Source organism: Neophocaena asiaeorientalis, unplaced genomic scaffold (assembly GCF_003031525.2).
Source record: "Neophocaena asiaeorientalis asiaeorientalis breed wild unplaced genomic scaffold, Neophocaena_asiaeorientalis_V1.1 scaffold142, whole genome shotgun sequence".
In the NCBI taxonomy this organism is placed as follows: domain Eukaryota; kingdom Metazoa; phylum Chordata; class Mammalia; order Artiodactyla; family Phocoenidae; genus Neophocaena; species Neophocaena asiaeorientalis.
The window spans coordinates 209,800-224,760 of record NW_020174563.1 but is presented as its reverse complement, the minus strand read 5'-3'; the positions used below and the strand labels follow the sequence as shown (position 1 = coordinate 224,760).

Below are 14,961 nucleotides of genomic sequence, written 5' to 3'. Positions count from 1 at the left end.
TGTCTCTTCAACTCATTTATCTAATTCAGTCATCTTGATTATGGCCTCATGGACTTCGTTTTCAGAGAAAGAATTCTGTAACAAACAGCCCACACACATGCTGATTACTGAACAGTTAATTCTAATTAACTTGGGCATGACAGGAGAATTTTGATAAAGTCCTAGAATACAAATATAGTCTGCTTATACTAGGCTAACTTATATAAAAAACCCACAGCATAGTCTCCAGACAAAACAAGAGAGTCAAAGAGATCTAATTTAAAAAAACAAATGAGAAAATTAAAATCACAAATAATTTATTCTTCCGTTAGAGTTGATACAGTTTTAAATAGCAACAAAGTACACAGTGGTGGAAAATTGGCACAGAACCTAAAAGCGTTTCCATCACAATAAGGCTGTCCATGCTTTATGTGTTCAAACTTGATGTCCATTTTCTACTGACCATGTTGAAAAAACCCTATTCTGACCTTAAAACACACACACACTCTTTCATACACACACAGAGACACATTAAAATTTCTCCTTTTGATTACAGTATGTTGAGAACAGTACATTTTGCTTATTCAGATTTATCGCACCCCTTCTGTTTTGTTTCCAGTTAGAAGTGGGGAAAAAACAATTCAATTATAAAGAATATACCTTATTCCCTGGGCACAGGCAACTGTGATGAAAATAGCAACTTACCTTTGGGCTAGATCTTTTCAGATTATGCTTAAGTAACTGTGGTTATAAACTTCTCGACGCATGATTTCCTGCCCAATGCAATATCCCTGAAATCACCTAAAACAGTCAGGCACAGGACAGCCTCAAATAGGATTAAGTATACCATGCTAATAAACAAAGTGATCTGAAATGCAACCTCTGTGCTTTTAATACAGATCAGAATAAACATCATCAATAAGCGTCTTCCTAAACATCTCTATATTAACCAACATAAAAAAGGGAAAAACTTAGAAGTGTTCCTTCCTTTATAAATGGCATTATTTCCAGTCAATAAAGGTTTGTAAAGTCTCCTGAACTATTCTTATCATACAAACCAATTATCCTTCTAATGTTAAAAAATAAAATTACTGAATCAACGTTGACTCTTCTTTGACATCATTTATAAAATGTTTTGATATTACTAAGTTCCCTGATTACTCAAACAAGGTAAAATTAACACTTTTCATTTTCAGTTATTGCTCTTTTAGGAGAGGATTACCACTTCATTTACATGAAACTGTTAGCAAGATTCTTCAGATCCAATATGAAGTAATTCTTATTGCCTCACATTTTAAAACTGTATTATAAATGATCTTTTATAAAAAGGTTTTAACCCACAAAACTGGAAAGCTTTTAAAAAATGTCTTTTTACTTAAAACTGTATCACAGTGCCCTTGATTATCTAACACATAAAAGGGATCTGAATTTTCTCTAAAGAACGTAACAGTGGACATATGGTGTGCTTTGTCTTCTCCCTCACCTTCAGCTTCACAGAACACCACTTTGAGACCAACACAGTCAAGCATCCACCATGCTCCAATCCCCATTAACAGAGGACTTCTGATTCTGTCCAGTGCGTAGTGTACCTCCTTGCATATTCACCACATGAAATAAACATAATATACAAAATATTGCTGCTGTAAAAATTGTACATTTCCCTCTTCCCCTTACAAAAGAATCTGTGGAAAAGTATTAAATTCCCTTAACCTTCATAAACATACAAAGCTGTTCACACCTTTCAGTCTGTAACAGTCCATTTGAAATACTGTTCCGAAATCATTGCAAATTGGTTATGTCATTCTATTTTCTGTCCAATGTTGCCATCTAGAGTAGACATGTGAAATCAAGAGTATTTTTGCGCTACTAAAGCCTTTTGTAACTAAGCCACAAAGGCTGTTTACTGATGAAACAGCCACTTATCCACAAGGTTTTTCCAAAAACTAGATGGAATGGAAGGGTCTCTTCACAGGGAGGTGTCCACAGTGCTGAGGCGACAATATGGCTGCTAACAGATTCTGGCTATTGGAATGTAAGTACTTTTCACTGCTGGTAATTTCCATACTGTCCCTAAAAGATAAATTTAAAAATATAATTAGATCATAGTTTGCCCATAACAGTTTGGCACAGAAAATTACAAATCAATCTTAACACTGTCATACTGCAAAAGCAACTACAATCACAACGAACAAAAACCGTTACATATAATATTTAGGTACAGAGTATCTCTGTAATTTCTTCTGATATTACAGTCAACTGCAAATGGATTTCAAAGTCTATGAGCCTAGAACAGCACCTATCAGAGTGAGAACTTAGATGTTTGGTGAATTTTATTGAACTGAATCAAGAATGAGTGAAGTTCTGGTTCTAAATGCTGGCATCGCATATACTAGTGTGTCAATTATATTCTAGTACAACAAGTTTGTGACTGTTTAGATTATTATAGTGACTTATGAATTAACACCAAGGGTATCTGAGATAAGTAGCAAGGATGGACAGATATCTGGGAGGTAAAGGAAAAAGAACCTTCCAGCCACACTGTGGAATTTGGGCCTCTTCCCGAGGCCAATGAGGTATTCGCAGAGGTATTCAGACAGGCAGCTGGTACATAAAATCAAAGAAAGATTGTTTTTGATTTTGTTGCTTTTAGTAAGGTAGACTTGAAGGGCCTGTAGGCTGACAGGAAGGGAAAGAAAATGAAGCACAGGTATAAAAGAGGTAATGAATGAAGTAACAAAATTCTACAAGGGAGGTAAACAGTGTCCAGTATACAGCTGTTAAGGCTAGCTTTTGGAGAAGAGAAGGAACATCTTTTCCTTCAACAGAGAAGAAAGGCAGAAGAAAAGAGGAATGTACTAGAAAAAATTTATTTTAATAACAAAAATGTCTTAAATGTGTTTACAATAGATGCTCATAAGAGCACTTGGGCACATAATCAGTTAACTGTTTCCTCTGGCTAAATATCCCCCTCTAAGTCAAATTAACTATTTTATATCAAGAAAGTATTCTATAGTTGAAAGCCTTCTGTACAATAAGAAACAGTACCCTAAAAGTTTACACTTCCACAGAAGTAAGATATACTTCAAAATTTGTTGAATACCACTGTATCTAATGGAATAATGCACTATAAGTAGAATTAAGGTATTTAAAAAGTATTGATGTACTTTACATAATTATATTCAGAAAAATTTAAAGTCAATGCTCATCCTGAAATAGCTGTAGGTAAGATTTGCTTTAAAATACTCAATAAAATAGGGTGCGGGTATATAAAACAACATTGGTAAAATGCCGGTAATTGTTGAATTTGGTTGGTGGGGTACACAGGGATTCATGATGCTCCTCTTTTTGCTGTCTTTGTTGAAAAATTCCTATAATACCAAGTTTAAAATAAGAAATGCTTAGCATACAGGAACTTACTGTTCAATTGTTACATTATCTAAATACTGAGTTTAAGTCCCAACTCTACTGTTGCCTTTTCATTTGAGCCCAAGGAAAGCTCTTTGAGATTTTCTTCACCTATAAGGTGGGACTGTAACATACCCATCCCTGGCTCTCAATTTTCTTTCTGTTTAAGGTTACACTAGTTCTACCTCATTTATTTGTTAGGACACTTAAATAAGAGAGGACATGAGAAAGAGCTTTCAAAAATTATAAATAAGCAAGCCTCAATGCTGGAAGGAAACGCTCCCGCAGTGAGTATGTGTGATGAGATATTAACAATGAAAGCGAGTTGCACATATTATGAATGATGTGAAAGCAGAAGAGAGGTTAAGGACTGGTGTGCTATATAAATAAAAGCTATAATGTATCTACTATAGCATGAATTACTTGACGATAGGGACTAGGTCTTATCCATTCTTATGCCCCAAGTATTGAAGAGTGCCTGACACATAAGACTTCTTCAATAATGTACACCAAATATGATATTCAAGCAATTACAAACATTTATTGAGCAAATACTATATGCTCATCACCATAATAAATTTGAAAAACAGGGAAGGTAAGACTTACAAATAAAGTATAATTGCAGAACAAGGTCTACAAGAGTTCAGAAAGGAAAAGGCTATCGCGGCTAAAATAATTTGAAAAATATTTCAGAGACTGTGAGAGCCTTAAGAAAATAGTAAAATTTGAATGGCAGAGAAAAGAAAAGGGGCACTTCAAATAGAACAAACAGCTAAAGCAAAAGAATGGAGAAAAAATAGGTAAAAAATGCTTAGGGAATTGGAGAGTAAAAAAGAATATACAACAATCAGGACTAGAAGCTATTGATTATTTGTTAGCACAGAGCTTGAAGTAATGGATACGAGAAGTCTGGCTAACATCAACAATAGCCGACTCTTAATATATCTCAATAATATATCTCAACAATATATCTCAATAACTCTTAATATATCTCAATAACTCGTACCATGTGTCAAACACTGTAACAAGTGTTTTGTGTCCATCTGTTACCTGTGCAGTAAATATGATATCCATTTTATGGATGAAGAAATTGAAGCACTGAGAATTTAAGTAACTTGACCCACACCGGATCACTTTGCTAGGACAAAATCAAATCACAAGCAAGCCTAAAAAAATACTGTATATCTGCGACCATTAGCAAATTCCAGGGTTAAAAGTATGGGTTTGGGAATCAGAAATCAATGCCTAGTTTTAATTCTCCCACTTACCAGTTTCTTGTCCTTGAGGCAAGCTATCTACCTTCCCTTTCTTGACTGTCTCATCCAACAAGTGAGGATTTCTGCTTCAAACAGTTGCTCAATAAGAAAAGCGCGACAGCACTCTGCAAAGTGCTGGTGTGGCTGGAGGCAGGGGGCGTCGTGAAGGGCCCAGTCCCTGGGTCTTAGCCACTCAGCTTGGCCCTGCTTACCCATCATCTTGGGTGGATCACTCCAACTCTCTAAGCCTCCGTTTCTCTCTCTCTCTCTGCTTCTTCAGCTTCTTTGTAAATTACAAAATTCCTCTGACTAGAGTAAAGAATAAATGGGAAAGGAGGCAAGACAGCATGGGAGGATCCTTCATCCCATCATGAACTTAGGAGATGTTAATGGTCTAAACAAAGATAAGGCAGTGGTCAGAGAAGTGGATGGATTCAAGAATGTTGAAGGACGTCAGGCTAACAAGATTTTGTCATTTATTAGATGGGGAGAGGGAGGAAGTCTTAAGCATTAAATGTGGCACATGGCATTCTAGCTTGGCGATAGTGCCCCTTTCTCTAAGAGAGAGCATAGAAAGGAGGAATGTGTGGGTACAAAAACTATGAATTCGTTTTGGTTATGTGAAATTGACATGATATTTCCAAGTGCAGATGACTACTAGGCACCTGACTTTCAGAAGAGAAAGTGAGACTAGAAATAGAGGTTTGAGAGTCAACAGCATGGTAAATTAAAACCATGTGCATAAATGAGATTTTCTAGGGAGTGTATGGAGTGAAGAGTCCCTAGACTGAGCAATAAACTTCTTTCTTAAAAGTATTCTGTCCCAGTACTTTTTAGGGGTTTCTTTCTCTATTCTTACAATCACCATTCAAATTTTGTAAGTGAAGGCCCTACGTATTCACTCACCAGTATTTATTGACTACTCAATGTGTTCTACTAGGTGATGGAGACTCAACAGTGATAAAAAACAGATGTGGTGATGTCTTTAAAGAACTGACATCCTAGGGGAAGAGGGTACGATAATAAACAATAACTACATAATCTGTCACATGGAAATAAATGCTATGCTGAAAAATAAAAGCATCTAACACCATGTTTCATGAAATTTTCCTTCTAAGATCAGGAACAAAGCAGGGATGTCCCCTTCTCACCACTCTTTTTCTACACTGTACTGAAATTCCTAGTTTATGCAATAAGAAAAAGAAACAAAGGTAAACAGATTGGAAAAGAAGAAATAAAACTGTCTTTGTTCACAGATGACATGATTGTTTAGGTAGAAAATCCCAAAGAATCAACCAAAGAAACTCCTGAAACTAATGAGCAAGGTTGCAGGATACGAGGTTAACACAGAAAATTCCCCTATACACTAGCAATGAATAAGTCCAATTTGAAATTAAAAACAATACCATCTACATAAGCACCCCCCAAACTTGAATACTTAGGTATAAATCTAACAAAATATATAGAGAGAACTGTATGAGAAAAACTTAAAAAGTAATGAAAGAAATCAAAGAACTAAATAAATGCAGAGATGTTCCATGTTCATGGATAGAAAAATCAATATTGTTGCGACGTCAGTTCTTCCCAACTTGATCTAAAGATTCAACACAATCCCAATCAAAATCCCAGCAAGCAAGTTATTTCTAGATATTGAAAAAGTAATACTAAAATTATATGGAGAGGCAGAAGACCCAGAATACCCATACAATATTGGAGGAGAAGAACAAAGTCAGAGGAATGACAATATTCAACTGCAAGACTTAGTATAAAGCTACAGCAATCAAGACAATGTGATATTGATGAAAGAACAGAAAAATAGATCAATGGAACCAAACAGAGAGCCCAGAAATAGACCCACATAAATATAGTCAACTGATCTTTGGCAAAGGAGCAAAGGTAATACAATAGTGCAGAGATAGTCTTGTCAACAAATGGTGCTAGAACAACTGGATATCCGTGTACAAAAAAATGAAATTTAGACACAAATCTTAACAATTAAAATTTTCTTCATTCAGAACATAAACTCAAATAGGACATTTACCTAAATGTAAAGTAGAAAACTATAAAACTCCTAGAAGATAACATGAAAAAAAATGTAGATGACCTTTAGTTTTGGAGTGACTTTATAGATACATCACCAAAGGCGTGATCCATGAAAGAAATAACTGATAAACTGGACTTCATTAAAATTGAAATCTTCTACTCTGAGAAAGACAATGTCAAAAAAATGAGAAGACAAGGCAGTATTTGCAAAAGACACGACTGATAAGGACTGTTACCTAAACTATGCAAAGAACTCTTACAACTCAACAATAAGAAAATGAACAACCCTATCAAAAAATGGGCCAAAGACCTGAACAGATGCCTCACTGAAGAAGATATAAAGATGGCAAGTGAGCATACTGAAAAGGTGTCTACATCACATGTCACTGGGGAAATGCAAAGTAAAACAACAACGAGATACCCCACAAACTTACTGGAATGGCCACAATTCTGAACACTGATAACAGCAAATGCTGATGAGGATGTGGAGTTAACAGGAACTCTCATTCATTGCCGGTGAGAATACAATATGGTACAGCCACTACGCAGGATAGTATGGCAGTTTCTTACAAAACTAAATATACTATTACCATATAATCCAAAAGTCATGCTCACTCCTTGGCATTTATCCAAATGAGTTGAAATTTTATGTTCACACAAAAACCTGCTCATGGAAGTTTATAGCAGTTTCATTCATAATTGCCAAAACTTGAAAGCAACCAAGATGTCTTTCAGTAAATGAATGGTATATCCAGACAACAGGCTACTATCCAGGGCTAAAAAGGAACACTTTATCAAGTCATGAGAAGACTTTAAATGCATATTATTAAGTGAAAAGCCAATTTTGTCATGCACATGATTCCAACTGCATGACATTCTGGAAAAGGCAAACTATGCAGATCAGTAGGAAGGATAGAGGGATGAATAAGGGGAGCACAGAGGATTTTTAAGGAAATGAAACTCTTCTGTATGATATTATAATGGTGGATACAGGTCATTATATATTTGTCAAAATGTACAGACTGTACAACACCAAGAGTGAATCTAATGTAAATTATGGACCTGGGGTGGTAGGTTTATTGATTATAACAGATGTACCACTAGGGTGTGGGATGTTGATAATGGAGTAGGCTATGTATGTGTAGGGGTAGGGAGTAAATGGAAACTCTCTGTACTTTCTTCTCAATTTTGCTGTGAACGTAAAACTGCTGAAAAAAAAGTCTATTTTTTAAAAATTAAGTAGGTTTCTGGTCAAGACAGATTTATACTCCAGCCTGAAAAACACCCCAGGGCTTCACTGGTGGCACAGTGGTTAAGAATCCTACTGCCAATGAAGGGGACACGGGTTCAAGCCCTGGTCCGGGAAGATCCCACATGCTACCTTGTGCCTGTGCGCCACAACTACTGAGCCTGCGCTCTAGAGCCCGTGAGCCACAACTACTGAACCCGCATGCTACAACTATAGAAGCCCATGCGCCTAGAGCTCATGCTCTGCAACAAGAGAAGCCACCACGAGAAGCCCGCGCACCGCAACGAAGAGTTGCCCCTGCTCGCCGCAACTAGAAGAAAGCCCATGTGCAGCAATGAAGACCCAACGTGGCCAAAAAAAAAAACCCCAAAACTACAAAAAAATCTATGAAATACTTGTATTCAGGACACAGGACAGGAGGTAATAAAGAACAGCAATCTGTGAGAAATGGGAAACAAATGAGGCGAGCACTCTGATTACTGCATCTTACTGCACTGAGAGTTTCCACACTGCAGCATATGGAGAGGAAGTAAGGCTGAGTTTGAGGTAAGAAGATAAAGCTTAGAGTCTGAAGAGAAAAAAAGGAGCTAGAGTTCACAAGCCATAGTACCAAAGAGGAAAAAAATGCACAGAGAAAAGAAATGCACTGTGGAGATCTGCAGAGGAACCTCTTGAGTATCCAGCATAGCACTGATATGCAAATGCATGCAACGAAAATACCCAAGTCCAAGGAAAGAAACACCCCAACGGATTAGAGGAAACAATTCCTGCACTCACAGAGGAATGGAAATAGTGTTTATTCCCACCAGCCAGAGTGGAAAACCTCATAATTCCAGGGCACTGGGTTGAGTACCCAAAAGGGTCTTATCTTACTAGTGGGGATATTTAGCCCAGGACTAAACACTGTCTGGCCCTGCCTAACAAATCTTCAAAGCAATCCCCAAAAGATCAAGCTGTTTTCAAATTACTAAACTGCATCCCAAAACAAAACTCAAGAATGTTTGTAGGAATACAAATATATCCATCACTCAACAACATAAAAGTAATATTTGCAATTTGGGGGTTTAATCAAAGATCATTGCACATGGAAAGGATGAGGTAAATATGACCCAAAGCGAGGAGGGAAAAAAACCAGTAGATCAAAACTGGCCCAGATATTAGAATTACCAGAAAAGGATATTAAAGCAGTTAACGTACTTGTATTCCTCATGTTCAAAACTTTAGGCAGAGACATGGAAGATATGAAAAAGACCCATATCAAACACCTGGAGATGAAAAATACAATGTCTGCAATGAGACACATCTGGGAGTGGATTAAAAGCTGGTAAGACAGGGGCTTCCCTGGTGGCGCAGCGGCTGAGAATCTGCCTGCCAATGCAGGGGACACGGGCTCGAGCCCTGGTCTGGGAAGATCCCACATGCCGCGGAGCAACTAGGCCCGTGAGCCACAACTACTGAGCCTGCGCGTCTGGAGCTTGTGTAAAAAAAAAAAAAAAAAAAATTAAAAAAAAAAAAAAAAAAGCTGGTAAGACAATAAGCAAGATAAGATTATTGAACTTCAAAACACAGCTATAGAAATTACCCAAAATGAAACAGAGAAAAAAAAGACTTAAAAATTAAATAAACAAACAGGGGATCACTGAATTATGGCACAACTCTAAGCGGTCAAATACACATGTAACTGGAGTCTGGGGAAGAGAGATAGGGGTACAGGTGTAGAGAAAGGAAAAATATTTGGTCAGAATTTTTCCAAATTTGATGAAAACCATTAAGTCACAAATTTAAGAAACTATACAAACCCCAAGCATAAGAAAACACTCAAATAATTTGATAAGGGGGAAAATCTTAAGAACAGTCAGAAAAAAACAAAATACACTAACAGTTTATCACCAGGAGACCTGCATTACAAGAACTGTTAAAAGGAAATCCTTCTGGCAAAAGAAAATGATACCAGATGGAAATATGGATTTATCATAGAATGAAAAGTACAAGAAACAGTAAGTACATTAGTAAATATGTGACTCTTTTCTAATCATTTAAGTATCTTTAAAGGATAATTGATATTTTAAACAAAACTAATTCCACATACTATGGGGTTTGTAACATATGTAGAAGTGGAAATTATAACAATAACACAAAGGTTGAGAAGAAATGAAAGTAAACTATTATACTTTATATGAAGTGGTATAATATCACTTAAAGGTACTGATACATGATACAATATGGATGAACCCTGAAAACATTATACTAAGTGAGAGCATCCAATCACAAACACCACATATGCATGACTCCACTTAGCCTAAATGCTCAGAATAGGAAATTCCATACAGACAAAAAGTAAATCAGCTATTTCCTAGGGCTGGGTGTTTGGAGGGAAATAAACATACTTTAAAAAAAAAAAAAAAGAATGGTACATCTTTAAATGATGAATGGTATGTGAATTATATCTTAATAAAAACCATTTTTTAAAAACAGAAAAAAATTTAAAATAAGAAAATGAGGAAAAAGAACAGAAGGGACAAATAGGAAAAAATATCAAGATGACAGATTTAACCATTATCCATATTCACATTAAACATAATGTTCAAACCCCCTCCATTAAAAGGCAGAGATATGGGCTTCCCTAGTGGCACAGTGGTTGGGAGTCCGCCTGCCGATGCAGGCGACACGGGTTCGTGCCCCAGTCCAGGAGCATCCCACATGCCGCGGAGCGGCTGGGCCCGTGAGCCATGGCCGCTGGGCCTGCGCGTCCAGAGCCTGTGCTCTGCAGCAGGAGGGGCCGCGACGGTGAGAGGCCGGCATACCGCAAAAAAAAAAAAAAAAAAAAAAAAGGCAGAGATAGATTGGGTAAAAAACAAAAAAACGCAAGTCCTAAGTATACACTGCCTTCATGAAACAACTTAAACATAAAAATACAAATGTGTTAATAAAAGATTAAAAATATATTATCATTCTAGTACTAATCCACAGAAAACGATATTACTATTAGACAAACATATTTCAGAGCAAAGAATATTACCAGGGATAAAGAAAGTTATTACATAATGATACAGGAGAAAATTAATCAAGACATAAAAATCCCTAAAGCATATGCACCTTAAAAATGTAGCATTGGGGGCTTCCCTGGTGGCGCAGTGGTTGAGAGTCCGCCTGCCGATGCAGGAGACACGGGTTGGAGCCCTGGTCTGGGAAGATTCCACATGCCGTGGAGCAACTAAGCCCGTGCGCCACAACTACTGAGCCTGCGCTCTACAGCCCGCGAGCCATACCTACTGAGCCCATGCGCCACAACTGCTGAAGCCCACACACCTAGAGCCCATGCTCTGCAACAAGAGAGGTCACCGCAATGAGAAGCCCGTGTACTGCAGTGAAGAGTAGCCCGTGCTCACTGCAACTGGAGAGAGTCTGTGCGCAGCAATGAAGACCCAACGCAACCAAATAAATAAAATAAATTTTTTTTAAAAGTCACATTAAAATACATGAAGCAAAAATGAATAGAACTGCAAGAAAATATAGACAAACACACAGATATAGCCAGAGATTTAATATTTAATATCCCTTTCTCAATAACTAATAGAACAGAAAATCAGCTAAGTCATAGGAGACTTGAACACCACTATCAAGCGGCTTGATCTAATTGACATTTACAGAACATCCCCACAGACCATATTCTGAGCCATAAAAGAAGTCTCAATAAATGCAGAAGAATTCAAGTCATACCAAGTATGTTCTATCAAGATGATGAAATTAAATGGGAAATCAGTAACTGAAAACTATCTGGAAAATCCCCAAATATTCAAAAACTATATACACTTCTAAATAACTCTTGGGTCAGAGATGAAATCAAAAGCGAAATCAGAAAATATTTTGAACTGACTGCAAATAAAGACACAATAGAAGAGGGAGCGGTAAATACAAAGGTTCTGAGGGAGAAACATGCTGGAAACAGGCCAGTGTGACTGAAGCAGAATGAATGAAGGCGGCTATAAATACAGAGGTGAGGTGGTGGGGTAGGGGCTGGGGACATGAGCTGAGCATGGCCTTCTAGGCCATTATATTACTCTGGGCGGAAATGAAGTCCCCACACGGTTATGCGCAGAGGGGTGGCCTAATCGGACTGATGTTTTTAAAAGATCACTCTAGGTCCTGTGAGGAGCACATCCTGTAGAGGAGCCAGGAGGAAAGCAGGAAGACCAGGAAGGAGGACAGTGCAACAGTCCAGATGACTGAGAGTTATGACTGTGACTTGGGTAAGGGCAGGAAGTTGTGAAAAATGACTATAGATACGGCATGTATTTTGAAGGAAGAGGTGATGAGATTTGCTGGCTGACTAGATGTTTGATTTGCAAAAAGAAGGGAGTCAAGGATGACTCCGGGTTTTCCGCCTGAGGAAGTGGAAAACTGAGCTGCTGTTCATGGAGATGGAAAGACTGACCCGGGTGGGGGTGGGGCGCAGCCCCTAACAGGATTCTCTCTGCCCCTCTTTTAATTCATCCTGCATACTGCCACAAGAGTCACCTGCCTAAACACCACTATAATTAGATTTCTTTTCCATTGCCTTAACTATCTTGAAGAGTTGAACAACTTTCCCTAAAACGAAGAAGCCAACAGGTGTTTGGGTTGGGGGAATCCATGAGACAGATGTGGGGAAGCTACTAACACTAGAGTAGCTAGAATGGTCCCCTCCTCATAGCCTTTTCTAATGGGGAAGAAGATGTGGCTGGCAACTACCCCAACATCATGGGTCTTTTTCTACTGTATAGTCCCCAAATTCCTGAGGACTTTAAAGGGTGGAATAATTATCATGATAAAAGAAGAAACATATTATATATCTATTATATATGCCAGCCACTGCTATATACTTTAGATACATCATTTAAAACACTTTAAAGGCTCCACACTGTTATCAGGATAAAGCCCAAGTTCCCCAACATGGCTTACAAGAGCCCTCCTAATCTGGCCCCAATTCACCTCCACTCTTGCCTCTTCTTCCCCACACTCCTGCTTTACTGAGCCACACATCTTAACACAAGTCCTTTGTAAGTGCACTTCTTTCTGACCAGAATATCCTTCTCTCCTCCACAACCAGCTGGCTAATACCTACTCATCCTTGGGCTCTCGCACTTATATAATACTTCCCAAGGAACACGTGTCTGGGTTAGGAGCTCCCTTCCACAAAAATCTTGCCTTTCCTCATCCAAGTACTTCTCACACTATATCGTATCATCTGCTTACTTGTCTGTTCCCACCTAGACTTAATTTCACAAAGGCAGAGTCCATGTCGATCTTATTTCCCAATATAGCCCCATCTTAGGTACTTGGCATAAAAATGTTGCTCGAGAAACATTTGCTTAAGGAATGATGTTAAGTTTAGGAGACTTAGAAATATGCTGATCTAGAGAGAAAATGATGAAGCTGAGGAAAATGACAAGACATCCAAAGAGAGATGTTCTGCTCACAGCTGGAAAAATGGAGCTGAAGTTGGGTTGAGAAGAGTAGGCTAAGGATACTGAAAATGTAAGACAGGGTGAATATACAGACTGCGAAAAACACTAACCCAAGGATTGATATCTGGGGAAAAGAAGATGAGAAACAAGTAAAAAATAAAGAAGGAATCACTGAAAATGTAAGAGGAACAAAATAGTACAGTAATATAGAAGCTAAAGAAGACCACTTAAGAATGAAGACAGGAACAGGTGTCAAATGCTAAAGTGGAGTCAAGGAAGATCCAGATAGTTGCTCCATAAGCCATAAGGACCAGGTCTGTTTTACTCATCTAGGACATAATATAGTATCCAGCACACACAGAAAATTAATAAATATTTGTTGAATTAGGGAGTAAAGGACCACTTTTCAGCAGTTAACCTGTGGATGTGAAGGAGCCTACATTTTATCTGCTCAGGGATCTTGTCCTTAGATACTCACTAGTCAACACTTATTTTACTTTTAAAATTTAGATAAAACTTCTGCCTACTCCTTTGATTTAGTTCTAGTGTATTTTTTTAGTATTACTTATCTGTCCATACTTTTTTTTTTAATTAATTAATTAATTTATGTTTGGCTGCGTTGGGTCTCCGTTGCTGTGCGCGGGCTTTCTCTAGTTGCGGCGAGCGAGGGCTACTCTTCGTTACGGTGGGTGGGCTTCTCATTGCAGTGGCTTCTCTTGTTGCGGAGCACAGGCTCTAGGTGTGCGGGCTTCAGTAGTTGCAGCACACAGGCTCAGCAACTGTGGTGCACGGGCTTAGCTGCTCTGCAGCATGTGGGATCTTCCAGGACCAGGGCTCAAACCCGTGTCCCCCGCACTGGCAGGCAGATTCTTAACCACTGCACCACCAGGGAAGTCCTGTCCATACTTTTAAGCCTCTTATATCTCTTTTATATTTTCCACTTAACTAGAACATGTCAGTACAGGGGGTTGTAGACTTGAGAGAGCATCGATGAGAGAGCTGCTTATGCCTTAGAGTCTAATCAGCACTGCATACACGTTGTTTCTCAAACCAGATCATCCCCACTGGTCCTGGAACCCTAACATTAAAAAGTAACCTATTTTAGGTAGCTTAAGCAGTGAAGAGATCAGATTCTCCTCACTAGAAAGTCATCAGACAAACCTGAAGTCAATTTAAAAAAAACTGCCAACATAATAAATCACTTTAATAATAATTTAGAGTATGTATGAGAAGATTCACAGAACAATGACTGTGGCACAGATTATTAAGTCTGAGAAATTTACTGATGAAAAGAAGGTAACACGAGGTTCAAGAGAATATAGTCATCTTAGGACGAGATACACTTATAGATATCTGAAGGTAGTAGAAGGAAAGATAACAGGGGAGAAAGAAAGATGATTAATATCTGAGATAATGGATATGTGTATGGAAGGAGGCAACAGAGACAGGTGGTGAGTATGAGTTTAAAGAGAAGGGATATCGTGCATGTGAGGGGAGTAGGGTGAATATGCTGGAGTGAAGACGAGAGCCAGGAAGAGCACTGCCTCAGATGGACTCCACATTTCCATAGGTCAAAGCAGAG

The 14,961-nt window shown here is 38.2% G+C and overlaps 1 protein-coding gene across 3 annotated transcripts in view; it reads right to left on the bottom strand.

The window, feature by feature from the left end:
* Positions 1 to 279: 279 nt before the first annotated feature.
* SS18 (SS18 subunit of BAF chromatin remodeling complex) overlaps positions 280 to 14,961 on the bottom strand; it is a 76,276-nt gene continuing 61,594 nt past the window's right edge. For all 3 annotated transcript variants that reach the window (XM_024757898.1, XM_024757899.1, XM_024757900.1), the window contains one exon: positions 280 to 2,049. In XM_024757898.1, the coding sequence (XP_024613666.1) occupies positions 2,023 to 2,049 (27 nt within the window). In that variant the 3' untranslated portion in view covers positions 280 to 2,022. The remainder of the gene's footprint in view (positions 2,050 to 14,961) is intronic.